General features: G+C 32.8%; 1 protein-coding gene and 1 long non-coding RNA gene across 2 annotated transcripts; both read left to right on the forward strand.

The window, feature by feature from the left end:
- Positions 1 to 3711: 3711 nt before the first annotated feature.
- LOC148598916 (uncharacterized) lies at positions 3712 to 7333 on the forward strand. The gene is made up of 2 exons (XM_088562237.1): positions 3712 to 4027; positions 6041 to 7333. The coding sequence occupies exons 1-2, from the start codon at positions 3844 to 3846 to the stop codon at positions 6985 to 6987; spliced, it is 1131 nt and encodes a 376-aa protein (XP_088418363.1). The 5' UTR covers positions 3712 to 3843; the 3' UTR covers positions 6988 to 7333.
- A 5494-nt stretch (positions 7334 to 12827) lies between these two features.
- Positions 12828 to 14287, forward strand: LOC148598917 (uncharacterized). Its single transcript, XR_015918724.1, has 2 exons — positions 12828 to 12959; positions 14100 to 14287. It is a non-coding gene; the product is annotated as an uncharacterized LOC148598917 (long non-coding RNA).
- The last annotated feature ends 7142 nt before the right edge of the window (positions 14288 to 21429 follow it).

Below are 21429 nucleotides of genomic sequence, written 5' to 3' on the forward strand. Positions count from 1 at the left end.
TATGTAAAAAATTAATCTCAAAACCTTAAGTCTTTTTCATCAAAACGTAAGGTAGACTCGATATTTTACACGTCCCTGTTCATAAAACAGTCCGGAAACTAGACAGAATGTCCGGAAACGATTCCGTGTTATACAATTTTAGTACAATTGATAGTTTAAATGTGAAAATTTGCAACTTCAAACTCGTTTTGTAAAGCCATGTTGCAGATCGAATAGAGTGTGTTGTGTTTATTTAATTTGTTATTCAGTCAAGAATACTTAAATATACATTGTAATATTCTACGGTGTCTTACTATCTCTTAATCATTGAAAATGCACTAAAATGCAACCAATTTTTTGGGCATTTTTGTTCTGTGATTAAATAGTCAACTTTTGTCGGAAAAACTTCTTTTTTAAAACATTTTTGGAATTCTATACATATTATCTTTACATGTTACTTGTTTTCCGATAACTACAATGAACGATTTCACTTAAATCACTTATCAAAGTGTATTCGGGTCGATTGATCTTCGACCCCTCCTTTAATTAATGTTAAATAGCAAAAACTTTATCACTTTTCAGTTAGTAAAGCATGATATAGTATAGGCCCATTAAAAGTTCGAAAAATCCTTAGCCGTCCGCAGCACTAATATACTGTATGTGATACTAGTATGTGGTTAATATTTACCATTAAGTATTCATAATATACCCATGTGGGGCTTAACTAAACTTAGAAAATTACTAATTCATGGCCATGGATTATTTTTTCACTCGCTTTTTTACAATAATAAGTTTTAATCATAAGATTTCATTCGAGTGTGGCAAGGTAGTGTATATAAAATAGGTGAGTCAAACGTTTTGATGGAACAGTCGGGATTTCAGATATTATAAGATCTATGGATTTTGTTTTAGAATCCACAAATGATTAATGTCACTGTATTAGTATATCCAATGAGTATAGACAGGCACAATGTCGATATTTATAGTAGGTGTTATGAAAATATTCAAGAGTTTAGGACGTTAGTTTTTAACTTCCAAGAATTCTAAACGGCTCATTGATACACTGTAAGCTTTTTAACTCATACGTATATGTATACAAAAGTCATAAAAAAAACCACGGACATGATTCACATATTTCAATGTATTCCCATAAACACAATACAAAAAAAATGCAAACAGCTAAGGTTTTTCTTTCTTGCTCTCTTGTTTGTGTGTTTGATTGTTTGTTTTTGGTATCTTTCCTGATGTTTTCTTTGTGGTCTCTTCCTTTTTAGTCCTAATACCAATGTAAAAAGACTGAATCCGAAAGTTAAAACTTCGTTCGAGAGCAGCGGTTTATTTGTCCAAACATATAGAGGTTCGCACATAGTACAATTTATTTATTTTTTTTTTCAATCCATGTATTGTCCACTTTTCAGGTTGACCGCGGTTGATATAGCAACGTATCTGTTCCTAAACTGACAACAAACCAAATGACATCGATATAGCATATTAAAACTATATCTTCATGCATGTGTAGGATACTATATTCCGAAGCAGTAAGCAGAGTTTCAGGGATGTGTTAAATGCATTCTTGAAATGATGACTTTAACAACTGGATAATTAATGCTCTTTTATAATAATTTGTAGAAACTTGTTTAACTTGCCTAATGGTTCAAAGGGAACAACATAATGCTTGGTCACTATCACTATTTTTTATTTTGTTTTGCTCGAAACGCGTGTACCGAAATTTGCAATATCTATATGATTAGTAATGTTTCGATGGTGGTTATGCTTTTTAAACGAACTTTAAACTTATCGACCCATATCCATATTTTTTTATGCGAATAACTACATGATCTGTGAACGAAATTAAATGGTTAGTAAATGGAATATATTTCACGCTTTTTGGTTGAGTGATGGTATGAGTATATCTAAGAATCTTGCATGTGTTATATTTTACATGTTAGTAACGAAAGTCTCAGGTAGACACATTCACTTTATACCTCCCTTTCCGTCTTAGAAAAAAAATACATACGAGTAGATTCATTGAAGTTGTTCCTACCTTTTCGAGTATAGATGATAATGAGAAACTTTAGTTTATTTTTCCGCTAATGATTATGATGAATGTTGCATATTATAGCAGGTGTTTATGAAATGCACAAAATGAATTTGGAAATGAAAGATATTCGATAGTGTGCATTTGTGTAATGTTATGAATGATTATTATGATTCTTCTATGCATTAACAAGTTTATAATATTATTATTGTTTTCTGTTTGTTTGTTTTAACATTGAATTGTGTGGTATTTTTACTTGTCCTGTATTGTACTGTTCTTTTCACAGAAACAAAAGAAATCTCTATTTTTTATTATTAATTTTGTCAAAGCGGTCATTTCTGGGTGCACAATTAATCAGATGTAAAGATTAATGCTCTTAATCAAATGCATCCATTATCATCTATCTAGCCACCGTTTCACAAGCAAACCTACGATGACCGTACTTTTTGCAGGATTGCAGGATCATGCAGAGGAAATTCGGACAAGGTGACCTTGTCTTTAATACCGTGGTTATGGACAGATGCAGGAATTGAAAAAAATGGGAGAGCACTGACCGAGCAAAGAGGGGCGGGCATCATCACGCGTCAGTGATTTTCTTTCCATATTACCCAAATGGTTTCCAAAAAACTGGAAGGTGGTCCGTGCCTGTATTCGCCTTCGGTGATTTAAATGTTAATCGATCGGTGTTAAATTATGCTTATGCAGATTTTGGTCCAACGTTATATGACAATATGTCCCATACGTTGCATATAAAAATTCTATTTTCGGTACTCATATCTTATATATTAACAATATTCTTTTGCTGACAGATTTTCATAATATTTACAAATTCATTTCTGTAGTTTTTACTCGTATATTTTTTTTTCATTTTGAACTTGACGCACTTTGCCAACACAGTTGAAGACTTTCTACATTAAAACTTGTGACTTGAATTTACATCATTATTTATTTTGTTCTTTTTATTTTCGGGTAGGTTAAGTGTGCTATAAAGTCTGGTTTAACCAACCTTTCATTCTGAATTGCCTGTACTAAGTCAGTGCCATTGCAGTTTATTTCCAACTTTCGAGTTTTTACCCTGATATTGCTATTTGTGATACTGACTATTCCTATTGATTAGATTCAGTTCAGTAATTTTGTTATTACTATTCACGTACTAGTGCGTAGATATTTAAAAAAACCACTGAAGCTGATGTTCATAGCATTTGAACCATTTACACATACATTACGTATTTTCATCGTTTATGGTAAGACAGTAGTTTTTTTTTTTTTGTTTTTTTTTTGTTTTTTTTTTAAATCATGTTCCGTTTCAAACGCTTTTTTAATCTGTTGTAGTAGAAGAACGAATCTTTTGTGGTAATCGCTATAAAACTCAAATTTTTATAAGTTTCTGAGTTGGAATCGCCTTCCAAAAATTTGGATTCGGTCTTTTTTGCTGGTTGTCCTCATTTACTCAAAACCACCCCATTATATATATACTAAACACTAAATTATTGTATGCAATTAAAGTGAATAAGTTTTACTTTTTCCATAAATTGGGACTACCCATAGTAGTAGGGTACATATAGACCCTTTTATGCTAATTGTAGACTACTCGATGAACGTGCGCAGAGCATGCTCAATACACATTTCTGCGAGGAAAATTCTTCTGTTCTACCCAAGCCCTACCTCGCGGAAGTGTATACTGAGCATGCTCATTAACTTACCACAAAAGGGTCTGTTATATTATTTTTGATATAGTGAAAATTGCTAAAGAGATCTGATTTTTTTTGTTCTACGAAACAATTTATACTGCAGAACAGTAGCATAACCACCATCGAAGAAACTACATGTATTTTACTCGTTATAGCATCATTCATTATATGAATGATAATCTTATCATTTTGAATATCGACAGGATGGGAAGAAGATGGCCTCCATTATACCAGCTAGGATGTTTTACGCTAATTATTATTGCAGCTTGCTTATTCTTTACCAAATTTATCTCTTCACAGTCTTTTAAACAAGACGAAGGTACGTAAATTTACTGTGGACAATAACTTACAGATTTTGTATCCGATTTTCTATAGAAAACATTAGGATGACCAAATTATTCAGACTTGTGTGACATACAGTGTATTTAAATATATAGTCAAGGTCATACAGGTATCCGCATGGGGCGTACAGCCCGTATATTCGTATAAAAATATTCGTATAGTGCGATTGTGCATGTATAATCTTGCCAATCTTAATTCATGCCAAATAAGCATTTTCCTCAAACTTTACAAAAATGTCAACCGTTTTTAACGAATCGTAAACTATAAATTATAGAGTAAAGAATTAAACAAGATTCATATAACTGGATTCAAGCATAAAATGGTTTAAACTTTCCTGAGCGGTCATTGATCGTACATAAACAAACACAACATATTGACAGATGCGTCATTGTCACATTTTGTAAATTGTCTTGTGTTAATTTGAAGATGTTTTCCAAAATATACGCATATGATCTAGAAACTCATGATTAAGTCCAGTTCATGGAACCGAGTATCCACGTACGATCTGGCCGTACGCGAATGGTTCAACAAAGTATATGTTAACGCATATGGTCCAGGCCATTTGCGTGTCAGTGTTCGCATAGATTGTTGTTATAGTAACACTATCCTGCAGTTTAAAACATACCACTGTAGAATTTCATCAAAAAGCATTAGGCGGTGTGGTGCGGGGGGAAATGTAGTTCATCTATGAAAATTCAACAGTTACAATTATAAGTTTCCAAGATGACAAAAGGCTTTACGAATCACCAACCAAATCTGCTTGATTATCAACTCAATGAAAACTATACATTTTAAAAATCTATTAAATAATGTGGAAGGGGTTGGGTAACGTACGCCAAACGGCTACTCTATTTATCAGAAGTTGAAGTGAAACCTCCTCCACTCGCGTATTATGACGTGCTTCCCAGGGCAGTCAGTACTATAAAACTGTATGATTACAAATATCCAAAATTATTAAATTTTATGCAAATCAAAGTAGTTGAATTTCATTGCCAGTTGAGAATATTCTCAGACAAAAGTAATTTAATATATATTTTTTGTGCGCTGCGTACTGGTTACTTTCTGGGCGGTCATTTTTTTTCTGGTCACATGATCTCATATATGGCATAATTATTAAGGTTCGAAGAGATACAATATATGCAACAAAATAGCATTTGTTGTAACTGGGTAAGATCAACCTAACGACACTGGAACCATCCCTTATGGAAAATTGTTTTAATTTCGTACTAACTGCGTGTTAATTGAGAAAATGATCTGAGAAATGATCGCCTAGAATTCCTTCTTCACACGAAGAAAGAAAATTGTATAACACAAAATAACCTGACAACTAGGCAAACAAACAAAAAATGCTACGGTGTATCCATCTGCACCATTTGAACCGGCTTCACCGTGTCATAGCTTATCTTTCCTTTTTCATAAGCTCTGGACGTGACATTTCATGGGCAACTCGGCGGATGTTTCTACGAAAGATGCTTACCCTACCGATTTATCTGATCCCTACTTTCAGGTTTTAGAAGAGTCTGGGTTGCTCATTTACTTCCGTTTCTTTTAATGTGTTATTTTGATTATTTCATGTTCTTTTCTGTGTGTGTCTTTTTTCCATGTATATAGCTGTAATCCTTTGTTTATATCTTTTTGATTGTCGTTCGGATGTTAGTTCCCATGATTTCCCTCTTAGTTAATTAACTCTTAGTAACGTGTGTGAACAGTAGACAATTAGTCTATAAATAAACGATGAAAACTTTAAAGTTTTGTGTGCAGAGGTTCTTCCGTGTTATAAATTATGCTTACAGAGGCCTTCCCATGATTCAAATGTTTACAAAATGATTTCAATCATCATTTCCGTCAGTCCTTAGGCAGATTCATTGCGTCTTTTATTTGATTAGAAATGCAATCGCATTAAGTCCGAGCAAACAAAATGTACGTATAAGCTATTGCGTGTCAGCTTAGGATATTATAAAACTAGTTTATATTCCGAAATCTTTTGCAGAAAACATTTCTAAAGACAAAGATTTTAGTGGTGGTAAAGTTCCAGATGTTGTAGTGTACAGTTTCAACAACGGTGTCTGGAATAGGAACTATTCAGTCTGTAGTAGGCATGCGCTAGGTAGAATGAAAACAAAGCATTACTTCTGGAAAGGACACATCAAAACTAAGACAGATAAAATACCCATATTTATTAACGAACCCGAAGAGGACATCGTGTCGAATGGAATTGCTAAAAATAACACTTGGGAACCATGGGGAATTAATTCGATTGTAAAACACATCCAGAATGATCCATCAATCGAAGTTATTGACTGTGGTGTGAATTTGGGGGTACTTGCGTTGCAGTTAGCTACACTTGGAAGAAAAGTCATTGGTGTTGAGCCGACAGTTCAAAACACTCAGCATCTGTGTGCTTCTATCATTGAAAATAAGTTCCAGGACAAAATTACTATCGTACATAATGCTCTCAGCAACAGTCATGAAGATGTCCAGTTTGTACTTCCTGTCAAAGGACAATTTGCCCTTGGTTTCGTTGATCAGGGCGATGCTAATATGGTCAACGAAATGTCGAATATTTTTGGTCAATTTTACAGGCGGAAAACTGTTCCTATGAAAGCGGCGATGTTAAACGACTTTCTAGATTTAGACGAATTCAAGTCAATGGAAAAAATCTTTATAAAAATGGACACTCAGGGATTCGAAAAGCCAATTGTAGAAGGATCTGAAAAACTTTTTGGAAGTGGAAAAGTCAATGGTGTTTTTATTGAATGGTATTATCATAGTAACACTGCATCCGGGCAATATATCAGTGAAAAGTTTAAGCAATGGAAACTAAAACCATTTTACTGTAACGATGTACTAAATCAGGTATCGTCAAATTTAGACATGCCTTGTGAACAAGCTGACCTTACAAAAAAGAGGAAATATGGTGATTTAGTCTGGGTTTAGATTTACTTTTAAGTTACAGAATCTCAGAACAGCCTTTTTCACTAAAAAAACCAAACAAACCAACAAACAAAAATAAGATAAAAATATGGTCAGAACTTATACATGTACTATGTATCAACATATAAAAACTTGTTTTAAAAAGGGAAATAATATCTCAGAATATTTTTGTCACATATTGGAGTGAAACAGGGTTGAAATTCATTTCCCTTCTGTTTTCATTGTTCTTGAACGATTTTGAGTCATGTATTGTAGACAAAGGCGTAGAATCATCATACAGAATTTCGAACATGTGTCTAGAGTCTTTCAATTGGATGTGTACTTGTATATTAAACTCTTTCTCATTTTATATGCTTACGATACATTTTTAATAACCGAGTCTGCAGATGGACTACAAAATGCATTTAGTTTTATTTTGTAACACGCTGCGATATATGGAAACTCAGAGTAAACTCCAACAAGACAAAGGTTGTGTTTTTCAGTAAGGGAAAAGTTAACCATAATATTGAGTTTAAGATGTGTGACCAAAATCTTGAAACGTTAAGTTTAGATTTATACTGTTATCTTAGGATACTATTCAATTATAATGGAAATTTTGTTCTGCGAGAAAAATGCTAATAGAACATGTACAAAAAGCTTTATTTGCGCTTAACATGAAATATAGGAATATAAGTATACATATGTACCTATTGATTTACAGCTGAAATTGTTTGACTCATTGGTCAGTCCCATTTTACAATATGCTTCAGAAATATGGGGTTTTGAACATAAGGATGATATTGAAACATACACCTAAAATTTAGTAAGAATATTTTGAAAGTCAATAACATCTAATTATAAGGTTAACGGTGAATTAGGAAAGTTTTATATGGAAACTATAATAAAATGTAGTTATTTTGGAACAATTTGTTGCTTGATAACAATAAGTTATCTTCTATATTATATGTACTCAATATCCTCAAATCACATGAACAAAATCATTTATAATACACTATAGATACGGATATCTTACATCAAGTCAATGTTTGATGATAACGGACGGAGTATGGAACGACCAAGTACCAATGAATAAAAAGGTGTTATAAATTTGATATCTAGACAATTAAATAATGAATTCATCCAACGATGGTTTTCACAAATGAAAAATGTTTCCAGGGGACTATTTTTTTAGTTAAGGTAGAATTTAGTTTTGAAGAACATTTATTCAGGCTTAATTCTTATGATAGGGTAAACATAGCCAAGTTCAGATGTTCCAATATAAGTTTCTTGTAGAAACAGGGAGATGGAACGCGGTTCCATAGGAGGAGAGAATTTGTAATCTCTGTGGGGAAGGGATAGGAGATGAATTCCATTATCTGTTTATATGTCAAATGAAAAAAATTGAAAATCATTCGTCAGAAGTTCATACCTAGGAATAATACTTATTACCCAACAGAATACAAACTGAAAGGAATGTTAATGTTCTGTCATATTATACAGAAACTTGTCAGATTTTTCAAAAAAAAAAAGAAAAACATCATCCGGTTTTTGTCAAGGAAGTCTATAGACTGAACTTGACTTAGAGATCGTCGGCAACCAAAGTACGTAACCAGGGTAGACATTTCAACATATAACTACCAAAATAACACTCCGAGTTATTTTCCTTGCAAAGTTTACTTGTACATACATGTAGCAAACAATGAAGTATTTAAAATAGAAAATAAACAGAATTGTTAAATTATTATGATTTCAAAGCGGAGATATAAACAATGTCTCTGCTTCAACGGCAAGGATGAAAGGAGGTCATTTGACATATCACATTCAGTAGCTAATCTTGAACTATCAAAAAGGAGGGGTATCCAGTAAAATAGTTATTTATGGGACGTGAGTGGACATAATAGCCGTGACATTATTCATACACTTGTACATGTTCCTAAATCCAAACTTCCACACCGACCATAGACTTTTATTACATACCCTATATCACACCCATAGACCAATACACATACCACATATCACACCCCTAGACATGTATCACATACCGTGTATCACATCACTAGACATATCTCCTACTGTATATATCACCCCTAGACCTATATTGCTTTCTATATTACCCCTAGACCTATATTGCTTTCTATATCACCCCTAGACCTATATTGCTTTCTATATCACCCCTAGACCTATATTGCATATCGTATGTCACCCCTAGACCTATATTGCATATTGTATATCACCCCTAGACCTATATTGCTTTCTATATCACCCCCGACCTATATTGCATATCGTATATCACTCCTAGACCTATATTGCATATCGTATATCACCCCTAGACCTATATTGCATATCGTATATCACCCCTAGACCTATATTGCTTTCTATATCACCCCTAGACCTATATTGCATATCGTATATCACCCCTAGACCTATATTGCATACCGTATATCACCCCTAGACCTATATTGCTTTCTATATCATCCCTAGACCTATATTGCATTCTATATTACACCCCTAGACTTGTATTGCCTTCTGTATATCCAAGCCATAGACTTACATTGCACACACGTTGCGTACGTTGTTGGTGTCACATTGGATTGAACTGGGGCTGATTACGAAAACCGAAATATTGCTATTAGAATGTGGAGTTATCGAAGTCAATACAGATATTAAAATGTTTGAAATTGGGTGTTGTTTTAAGATTACAAACATAAATCTTTGAAAGATGCCGTTAATTGTGGAGGGAAAGCATTATTCGATCGCAAGAACGTCCATTTTCATATGTGGACGGGTAACATTAAGAAATGCTTGCTTTCCATTTCACCAATACATCTAAATTGTTTCTTGGCGTATTTCGATAAAACACATTTTTTTTGGGGGGAAAGAGCAGTTAGTGTTGCAGACGATGTCATATTTTTCATGACGTAATGATAAGATTAAAGCGTATAACAATATCACAAATATCTCCCCTTTGATGTGGCCATTGTAAAAATGGAAAGAAACCGATTTGAAGACAAAATGTTAGACATTTTTTTTTTAAAGTTATGCGAACAGCTTTCTTTAATCGGGACTTTTATTAACTATATTGACATTTTATTACATAACCCCGATGAAATTATATATAAAATGTTTCATCCGTCTTTTTGTTAAAAGCCTTTTTGTCCATATTTCAATTATGTCAGAAATCTTTTTTTTTTCAACGTTGGCCATTGGCTACTTTAATTTCTTGCTTATGGTTGTAAAATATAACAACGAATAGTATTTTTCCCGAAGGATATTCACGCTTAAAGGACTGTATAAATATTCAGAATATCATGTTTATTCTAATAAAATAATGATTTTTATTGTCTAATAGTAGATAAATACGCACGTATGTTGTGACGTCACGTTGTCTTTTCCCGACGTTTTCTACACTTTGCGTGCTACTCAGTCTTTATCAAAAGCTTTTTTCGTCAGCTTTGAGTGAACTAATAATCATGAAATTTTGAATTTTACATGTATATATGCTGCAGATAGTATATCCTAAAAATAATGGTACTTGGTTGAACATGCATCTAAGAGCAGCAATTTGACTGTGTCTAACCAAAATGTCACAAAATCTAAAATTTATATATTTTATTTATTCACGCGTACACCATGCGAAATTCGAACGAATTGTTCAAAAAGGCAAATGGTATTGAGTCGATTTCTCCATATACTTAAAAGTGTATTCATCCTCCTCTATGTAAAACCGTGTCTACCAAAAATCTTTTAACGTCAATTTTGCAATTTTGAAAACAATAAAATATTGAAAAGTTACGACACTAGATTAAATTATAACGACTGTGGACGTAATGAAAAAAAAAAAAAAAACGATTTTAGCGAATCTGATAGAATAATGAAAGAAATGTTGAAAAGAAGACAGAAAGAAGAAAGCCCCCTCCCCCTTGTGCGCACTCCTGTCTGTTCATATGCAATGATGTCCTGGTGAAATCGGGATCAGCGTGCCTGCATCAAAGTATTTTCTAGTGGAATATTGTAAAATCAACGTATTTCATGATCGTCTAATTACCTCTGGAGAATTATTTTACCTGTAAGATATAATAAGCCATACAAATATTGCAAAAATATTTTTTTTATTTTTTTCTCAAATCGGACCAAAACGAAACAAAAAAATGATTTATTCTGGCGTGGCCTTTTTGACCCCTTATAACTCGAAAACCGAAAGAGATATTCGAAATCTGATTGAAAAATGCAGGCAGGATTACTAATGAGGATTACTAATGTTGCTCAACTTTGACCCCTATAACTTAAAAACGGTCCAAAACACATAAAATCTGCTGCACATTTGTTAAGCCGAATTAAATAAAGAACACATTAAAATAGAATATTTAAAATCGAAGAAAGCAACCAATCTTCATGGGTTTTAATAAAATACGTATTTTACACTTTTTGCCCCTTTTTCAAATGCGACAGGGGCAACAAAGTCCAAATTAAATAGGGATCTTCTTAGTTCTTTGTAAAATCATATCAACATGTCAGAACAATTCGTCAACCACAACTAAAGTTATCGCCCGGAAACGAAATGTCCCCAGACCACGACGACGACGACGACTATGCCATAACATTATACGACCGCACGTTTTTTTTTTCGTTGTATAATAAAAACGGGATATTTCGCTCTCAAATTTTCTCAAAGAGGGAGATTTGCCAAGAATTTGTTTTCTCAAAATATTTAGCAATGTTTAATTATTTAAACAGACCTTATAAAATTCCGAAACGAGTACATGTATTCGGAAATATCAACATACATCTACATTTGAGATATAAAACCAAATAGGAAAGATTCACTTTATACAGTTTCACAATATGATTTCCGAGGGGTGCTACTGACTTTTTTGCTTGTAGGTTTGTTGGCTTTCTGTTTTAGTGAGGGTGTTTTAATTTTTTTCACATCACGAAATTTGTTTTCATAATCCTTAACATTTTTCTCATAGGATAAAATGTCCTTCAAATCATTTTTAAATGGTTAATGCTAAACTATTTACCATATCAGGATGTAATCTGATCATTTCAATTGACCAAAACGTACGAAAAATAAATATCGAATCGGATAATTAAATAATAAAACATGTCGTGTGCGTTATAAATTAATCAAGCACACTTCTTTTTACATATAACGATTATAGAACGATGTACGTCGCAATACAAAAAAGACGTCAAGTTTTGCCGATTTCGACGTTACCAAAAATGACACCAATAACGTACGCTACGTCACACCCTTAGACTTATATCGCATACCGTATATCATACCCCTAAACCCAAGTACCCTATATATCACACCCACAGACACATATTGCATACCTTATATCACACGCCTAGTCCTATATCGCATATTGTGTAGCACACCCATTGACCTACATGTATATTGCATTCCCTAAATCACACTCACAGACCTATATGGCATACCCTATATCACACGCCTAGACAGATGCTGCATATCATAATATATCACACCTTGCACAGAAGAAAATTGAAGTACATTTTGTATAGATAAAATATAAGAAATATGGAACATGACATGCAAAAATCTGTTTCATATGCAGTATCAACTCTCGACCCATATCACCCCGCGGGCCAGTGGCCCAGCCTCCCTTGAGTTGATATAGGAGTCTCCTGTTGATACTGCATGTGATACAGATTTTGGCTGGTACTATACAGTACGGAATTTAAAGAAATAGTAATACAGTGTACATGACTGTATTACACCCATGTAAGTCATAACTGATTATCAATATGGTTCTTTTTTTAGTACATTGTCAAGATAAACCAGATACATTTTAGAATGCAGATAGATCACAAAGTAACAAACAGGATTCTTATGACACAAAAAGACACAGTTAAGTTAAAAATTCTGTGTCCATGAAAGTGCATTGAAAATGTGTTGGATATCAAGGATACCAAAAGTAAACCTTTTCTAAGAGCTGATTTTCATGGACATTCTTACATGTACAATGTACTAGGTAAGTGTTGAAGGTATACATTATTTATTCATATACTTTGTATGTACACTGTTATTTAAAATGTTCAAAACTAGTGATAGGTATAATGTATTTTATTGCTAGTGTAGAACAGTGTAGTCATATTTCTTAGCAAAATTTGCAGTTTACATTTGTATGTCTGTGAACAAGAAATTTACACTGAAAACTAAAAAAACACACGTGCATGTACTCTAACTATGGTCACTGGCATATGCAGTACAGTATCAATTACAGATTTCATACATGGAACTATATTTGTAATATAGTAATATATGTATCTAATTTTTTTTTCTACTTTACAATGTGACATTAATTGCCCATAGATAAATCAACATTCAGGGATGGATCCAGAGATTTTGAAATGGGAGTCCAAACATCATTATAAATCAGCAGGTAGCTAAAATCATACATGGAAGAGGCCCTAATGCAATAACCCTAGCAATCTTTCCATTTTCTGTATGTAGAAGGTTTTTGTCTGGTAAATGAAATGACTTTAATTTATTGTTTTAAACTCATCATTTCAAACCACTTTTTATTATCTTCCTGGTTATGAGGGGATGTTGTTTTAACGAGGACATGTGAAAAGTAACCTGTTCTACTCTTACTTGTGTTACCTGTTATAAATAGTTATTGAAACAAAGATGTGCTCATGAAATACACTGTACATTTTTGTAAAGTTTGTATGTTATTTCAGATAAATTTGAATTATTTTAGAGAAAGAAATGTTAGTTAATACAGCTGATAGAGAAATTAAAAGAATAAAACCGAAGAACACTGAAATGTAGTAGATATACACTGTAATAACATTTTTAATGTAGGATAAAAACTAAGAATAATGACAGAAATATTGTTTGCAAAATTTCAATGGGCCAGTATTGATCACTGTGGGAATATTGACCAGGTGGTTTAAAACCCAGTAAAAACCTGGTACTGTTATAACCACCCAACCATTATTTTTGCCTGATTTACAAGAAATTATATGTACATGTAACAATATTTCCCAACAAGAGGAGGTTTCTCCATATTATATGCTTAAATTACATGTATATTTTCATGAATTTACATTGTAACATTTTGCATATATCAGACACTGTTATGATTTTTCCCTTGATTTCTTTTCAGTGGTTATCACTTAGAAGTTTCACTAAATCAAGTGAGAAGAAAGCAAATGTAGAATAGATCATTTCTCTGCTGGGACACTATTTAAGCATGAAACAAAGTTCATGATTCTCAAGTGCTGGTACATGTATGTGATGCATGAAGCAGCTGTAAATGTGTATGTCAAAATCTCTGAATAAAAAACTATAAAAATATGAAGCCTGATTTCTTAGCACTTATATATTTGCAAAACATAAGAGTTACTTGTAATGTAATATTTACATATTTGTGAAACAATCATGCAGAAAAAAGTGAAAGAAATGCACAAACATTATTGAAGGCAGACATGTATAAAACACTCAGCAATAGTGATTCATCATAAAAAAGTGGTACTCATGGGGTATGGGTTCACTAGCTGTTTTTTTTTTTGTTTTGGAGAGAAAAAAAAGATGGATTTATACTCAAAATGCATTTATGATAAAGACATCATCATATTCCATGTATTCACAACATCTCTATACCATGGACTTTCCAACTTAATTGGAATCTTAAATTGCTCGAGAAATGTAATATGAGTTAAACCCATAGCCTAATCTAGACAACAACGACAAAGACAAATTTTAGTTTTAATTTATTACAAAAAGATTTTGCATCAAAGTGAGCATTTAAATTTCCTCCCTTGAGATTAGTCCTTTGTTCAACTTCCTCCTGTCTGCAGGATTCATTTCTACTTCATATATCTCAAAACCGAAATTTCAAGGTGTGGATCCATTCTTACTCTGAAAAGTCATCGAATATTGATATTCAGTGATTTTCGGTGGAATTCGTATTTTGTAAGAAATGCTAATTTAAGTGTTAAGAAATTTGGGGACGTCAACGTACGTGTACAGCCAGGAATACCAAAAGCAATGATAAAAAAGAAGATCCAAAATATATATTGATAAATGAACTGTATAAATACACACAGCGTTAAAACAAATGATTATTCTTTGACAGGACTAAGTTTTGATCTGTTTATTTAGCTTACAATTTGGTTACATGAATATTTTTGATTACCTTGAGGTCTTCCTGGACTCAGTGCCTCAGCACTTTGATTATAATATGCAAGATCCTGTATATGTATTGTTTGTACATGTATGTGTATTTGTTGTGTCATCTTGTACACTTGTTTGTCTGAGGTGTATAAAATAAAATCTGGTCTTGACTTGTCTTGTCAACCTTTTTTTTTATTATAACGAGGTAACAATCCCAAGGCTGCTAGTTATATTCTAATACATCTGTAAACCTACAATTATCTGGGCCCTCTGATTTATAAATACATGAAATCTACGAGCGATTCCAAAGTTTAGGGACATTTCCTCTGTTTAAAATTTTATTGAACAATTTAACCAAAGTTGAGTTTTCTCTTTTAATAATCAAAAATATACTCACGTTAGTCTGTACCTTCTGTTTTACCATTTTTAACCCTTTAATGCCGATTTAAACCTCATCACATTTAAAGGGAAGTCTGAAGGGGAGGAGGGTTGAGGTGTCCCCGAAGTTGGGTCACCTCAGTTTATGTCATCTGAATTATTATTCAACAAAGATTTATAGCATTCAACCCACTAAGAGTTTGAAATTGAGTTTGATAACCCATTTTGTCTATTTTTAACTTTTATTAAGAGACTGCCAGAATTGTTTGGAATTGATAGAACCAATATGTTTAAAACGGTTGCCAATGAAATATGACAAGAATTTGTGTTTTAATTGTTTTTTTTTATATTTAAAGTTTATTATATCCTCGTACAAAGTCGCAATAAGTGTGACGTATCCAAATGTTTCTACAAGATATTTTGTAATTTCTTTCCCATAAATCTTCTCATCATAAGACAACCATTTTACATCCAAGTTTTATTATGTCTCCTTGGACGTTTGTAAATTACCGGTTTGGAGACTGCTGTAAGCTATTATATGTCATTCACTCTTCATACGAGAATATCAGTATCATAAAATTGTCATCTTCAATCAATGGATTATAAGTAAAATATTTTAAATGGAGTCTTTTTTTTCTAGTAAAGACTTTGATTTTCATTCCATTTTTATATAATGACCTGACGTGTATAGGTACCAGTATCGTATTGCATATCCCTGAGCGGGTGTACGATAAAAATATAGTGCATTTTCTTTTTGCCTCTCTACAAACTAATGTTTTGTCAAAAGATATGAACAATGACGTATAAAATAGAGCAAACATCATACTGTAAGGTGAAGAACTTTTTTTTAAAAGAAAATCTAACAGAAGAACATAAAAATGTTCCACTGAAAAGGTTGGTTTGGTGAGTGCAAAACGAAAGTGAAAGTAAAGAAAATGGCTGTTTATATTTCAAGACTATTTTTCTGTCCGATCTTCGTGGACTCACTCTATTTTCTTTGCGAGAAATAATTTTTTCACATGTCTTTAGAAATGCTACATAAGTGAAAGTTTTAATAAATCAATTTACATATTTTTTTTAAAATCCTAAAAATATGCACTTCACTATAGAAGTCTATGGGAAAATTAATACGATACTGAGACCTATAGTTTACATTTTGGTTTGGAGTTATGCCCCTTTGTATGTTAGATTTCATTAAATTCAATAAGTCATAAAAAAAATATTGAGAAGTTTCTGTAGGTACCATGCAAGCTTCCGACCATCTTTGAAATCGGCAGAATCATAGTAAAATATTAACAACTTAAAACATTTTGTACAGTTTCTTTACCTTAACACGGGAGAATGTGTCTAAATTGAAGAAAAAATAAATGACCTACCTGATGAAAAATCCAGAAATCCCAAAAATCCTTTGTAAATTAAAGCAGTTTAAATGAACTTATTAATTTTGAATGAGTACATCCGGTCAATAAAAATACGGATTTCAATTTGCGATACGAAAATATTAGATTAACCAACGAATTACCGTTACAAACTTTAAGTTCGTTTTGTAAAAAGTGTGTTGTATTCCGTAAAATTAGTGAACTAATTCAGAATGATTGGTCACATTGATAACTGTTTTCATTACAAATGCTTTCTAGGTACTAAACAAAAAATTTATTTTTTTATCGCTTGATTTCCGGTAGGTTAAACTTCTTTTGTGTAAATAAAAGATTTAAAATATTTAAAAATCCATATTTAGCTTATTCACATTTGCGGTGGCTTTCAACATGTCAAATGCTAGAGGTCAGGATGGCACCAAGTCAGAAAATAGCTTGCCAGACAATCTCCAACACTGCTGGAGTACAGTCTACATATATGCTTTAGGCTGGTAATGTGATCAGTAACTTTTTCTGAACAAGAAATAAAGCTGAATTCGGTGGTTTTTTTACATGCATGAATCACCTTCTGTCTGATTTTTGGAAAGACTAGTAGCTCATACTTAAAGGTTACCATACGAATTATTGTTTTCGTCTACAATGTAGATGCTGTCGATGAATCATGAATCAACACAGTAGTCAGTTGGGACTAGACATTCATTTTGTCGTCATTTGGAATAAAATCTAGGAGGCCGCTTGTCCGGGCGTTAAAATCACCACTCAGTAGAATTTCACCCATTCCTTTAAATTTCATAACATCACCATGTAGATTCTGAGTCATCTTTTGTGTAATATGGCTTAATATAACCGAATTGATAAATGATTTTCTTTAAATCAGAGAACAGTTTGACTAACTTTTTGCCATATTGAAAATGCTGATCTCTGCACTTTTCTGTAATTTTCAATATACTGCGATTCCTCCTGACTGAATACCTTTGCGCTTTCGCTTAGATGATTAATAAGAGCCGAGATTAGGGAGATTTATATCAGAATTATATCATAACTATCTACGTATGATTGAAAATCCTTATCTTCGCTCTTATGTTCATTTAACCCATGAACATTCCAAATTCCAATATTAAGCTTCATGTTCATTGATTAGCAACTTTTTTTATAAGAAAACATCCAAATAGAGTTAATATATACATATTGATCATGATGTGTAATGTATAGCATGTGAATAAGGAATTAATTCCTCAGTATTCAAATTAAATTAAATGTTCGTTGTGCAAGAAAAAACCACAAATTGTTCAAGGGAGTGTATATTAAAGTTCCTGGTTGTCCCAAAAGATGAAAGCATACACCGCATACTGACCTCCAAATCTAACATTTAAAACTGGATATAAACCATTTCTATTGCATTTCTTTTTATCCTTATATAGTTCATTTACAACATCAAATAATGATAATCAGATTATTAATCTGTTATATCAATTTATAAAAAGTAAATAATATCATGGCCCTAAAAGGCTTCCGTAAGAAATCGTGTACCATTTGATTTTGAAGGGGAGCGTTAGGATTTAAATTTGAAGTGAAAATGCAGGATTGAAATTTAAAAAAAAGAAAAGGCAGGAGCCCACATGAAAAAAATAAAAGGGCGGGATCTATTATTTCCCTTTTTGTTTATAACACAGGCCCAGGCTTTCTTATCACCAAAGATGTTATAAATCCGTTTTTCGTCGCTGGGAATAGCATAAACTGCATTACAATTAAACAGCAGGCGAACATGTCATAGAACACACATAATAACTCAAATATGGAACAACCTCTAATCAACGTGCGGAAATGAAAATACATATAGCAATTTTTTTGTGTGTACGGCAGCAACCATTTGATTTTCTGGGAGGGGGCTATGGAAAGACAGTTTGTTTCTTGAAAATGTGGAAAAAAATCATTTGACTTATCACTGGAGAGAAAAAAAAGTTTGTTTTAAAATAATGACAAAAAAAATGAATTATGCTGTCTATGTGAAAGACGCTATGCAGTAGTAAGATGAAAAAAATGTTTTCAAGAGATGGTGAAAAAAATCATTTGTTTTTGAAGTTATTTTCGCTCAAGGTGAAAAAAGTTTGTCTCGGAAAAAAATCCATAGCCCCCCCCCCCCCACCCCACCACCCGAAAATCAAATGGTTGCTATCTAAATGAGTGTTTACCCAACCTGGTTCCACTGTTAGGTTATTCTCTGGATCCGCCACTGGAAAATGATTTAATGATATTTTGGTGTTGAAAAAGGTCTGGTCCCACTGGTGGTATATATTAAACAAAATCTCGGTGCTCAGCTCAGGACCTATATCTGACCATGATATTTTCTCAAAATAAGATTTAAAGGCATGGTAGAAAATTTGATCCTCTTAAATAAAATCATGTTTTCGTAACGTCTTTTTTTATAAGCAAATTTAAGTAGCAGTCTTTGTAAGAATCGTGCACATTCTGTAATACACCTAAGGCAATATGTTTTTATTTTTGTTATTAAGTTGTTTTGTGGATCTATATGATGAAATGTAGCTACCGCTCATTCCAATCTGTCTGTTCATAGGGGATTTAATCCATATTGAAAATCCTCTAGTTTCTACTATATTGCATATTGACTTATTTTAGTATAATATACACAGATATCTCCCTTAATTTTGAATTATACAGTACACGCATTCTACATAATTTTTCAAGAGCACGGTTTATATGAAAAGCCAAATTATAATTTCTGTAAACTTTAACACTTTAAACAAAACAACAAAATTAAAAATAAGTAGGCTTTTCAATCATGAACCACATTTTGCAAGATTCTTACCTGGAGTGCTATATCTAGCTACATACTTAATACCCGATTTCGCGCCAAAATTCTGAGCACTGCTCACCCACATGTAGTACGCCTGATCGGCCATTTGGCCATGACTCCTTGTCCCTGCTGAAGAAGAGATATATTTATTAGTGGTAAGGTTTAATCAAATCAGAGTTGGGAATTGAGGGACTTGAATTTTACTGCCCCAACCCTGAATAGGCATGCATGGGAGGTACATGTGTTATCTTTCAAAAGGTCGGAATTTACTGATTGCTCATACATGTAGCAAGTAGTTCAATTTTAAATGTGTTCTGAATTAGGAACGACAGGTATGATCTTATAAGAAATGTTTTTTTTAATCTACATATCCCCTAAATTAATAGTAGCGTTATACCCAATCAGGGACTCTATATTACCAGGGAGAACCAGGATTTTAGTTTTGGGGGGGAGCAGTTAAAATTTCGAACGAGGTTAGATTTTTGAAATATTCTGGAGTGGATGCATTGTAGATATCTTTTGTGCTAAAAGTTAGGGAGAACTTAAAGTTTCTACCTAAAACATGCCTAAATCCATCCTCATGCTTTGCAAATTTTAGGGGGCGTAATGGCCCTCCCAGTCTTTACAACCATTGGATCCAGAAATACATAAAAAGGGTAGACTGTTGGCACCACCAACTGACCTAAAAAGGGGTAAGGTCAAGTAATTTACAGTCTTTTGAATCACTTCACTTGTGACAAGCAAAGTATAAAGTTACTCCATATATGATTTTTGTATACCCCACTTGGCTACTAGATTACCATTTTCAAAACATTAAGATGTTGTCGAAATGTCAAAATGTTATTACCTCAAGAAAAGGTGTAGGTGGATTCAAGGGGGAGGGGGGGTGCATGATAAATTTGAAAATTTATGAAAAGATTTTTTTTTTGTGTTTTGTTAGTATAAAAGTTCAGTGGCTCAGCAATAAGTTTGTTGTAGTGACATGACAATGATGCTATTATTATACACCATATAGCAAAAACTGTTGAGAATGGTAAATTTTACTGCCTTCAGGGGCGGATCCAGGATTTGAGTTTAGGGGAGGTGTAACTTGAATTAAATGCTGTGCAAAGCAAGGTAAAAATATTATGGGGTGAAACTTGTGGTGAAAATTTGTTTTTCTTACCAATTTAAGGGGGGGGGGGCGTACGCCTGGTACGCCAGTCCTTGGATCTGTGCTTAGTCTTGTAGTCTCATCACCATTCAGAAAACTATATTTACAATGCTCAAGAAACAACTACGTTTTCTTGTATGATAAAGTAGGTAATATAAGGCTAAATAAAATTAAATCTGTGTTTCCTGTTAAATATAAAAAAAAAATGATTGGTTAATAATATATGTATAACAGTTTCAATTACAATATTTGGAGACTTGTATTTTAAGGCATTATATTCTTTCTTGTTTCTTAACAGTTGGATATGAATTTGGAAGACATTTAAGTATGTTACATGTCAGAAAAAAAAAGAGTTGGTAGGTCAGGATTTTATTTTATTTTCTTATTTTTCCCAAATTTCATAGAAAACAACTTCAAAGAGATCTTTAAAATGTGATTAACCACGCGGACTTTGTGGAAACCAAAAATAATGAACTGCCACAGTCATTTGATGGTAATTTTTGTTGTTTATTTTATTGAAAATTAGTCAAGGGATGAGTCAGTCAGGAAACCACGGTAAAATTTTATTTGGCCTAATAAAGAATGTATTCACTAAATG

Source organism: Perna viridis, chromosome 14 (assembly GCF_037379345.1).
Source record: "Perna viridis isolate PV_CMFRI_1.1 ecotype Kerala chromosome 14, ASM3737934v1, whole genome shotgun sequence".
NCBI lineage: Eukaryota > Metazoa > Mollusca > Bivalvia > Mytilida > Mytilidae > Perna > Perna viridis.

Bases quoted from the DNA above. Each gene is read 5' to 3' on its own strand.
- LOC148598916 (XM_088562237.1), top strand. From the start codon at position 3,844: ATGTATTTTACTCGTTATAGCATCATTCATTATATGAATGATAATCTT. The intron at 4,028-6,040 runs GTACGTAAATTT...AATCTTTTGCAG, and splicing joins GTCTTTTAAACAAGACGAAG to AAAACATTTCTAAAGACAAA.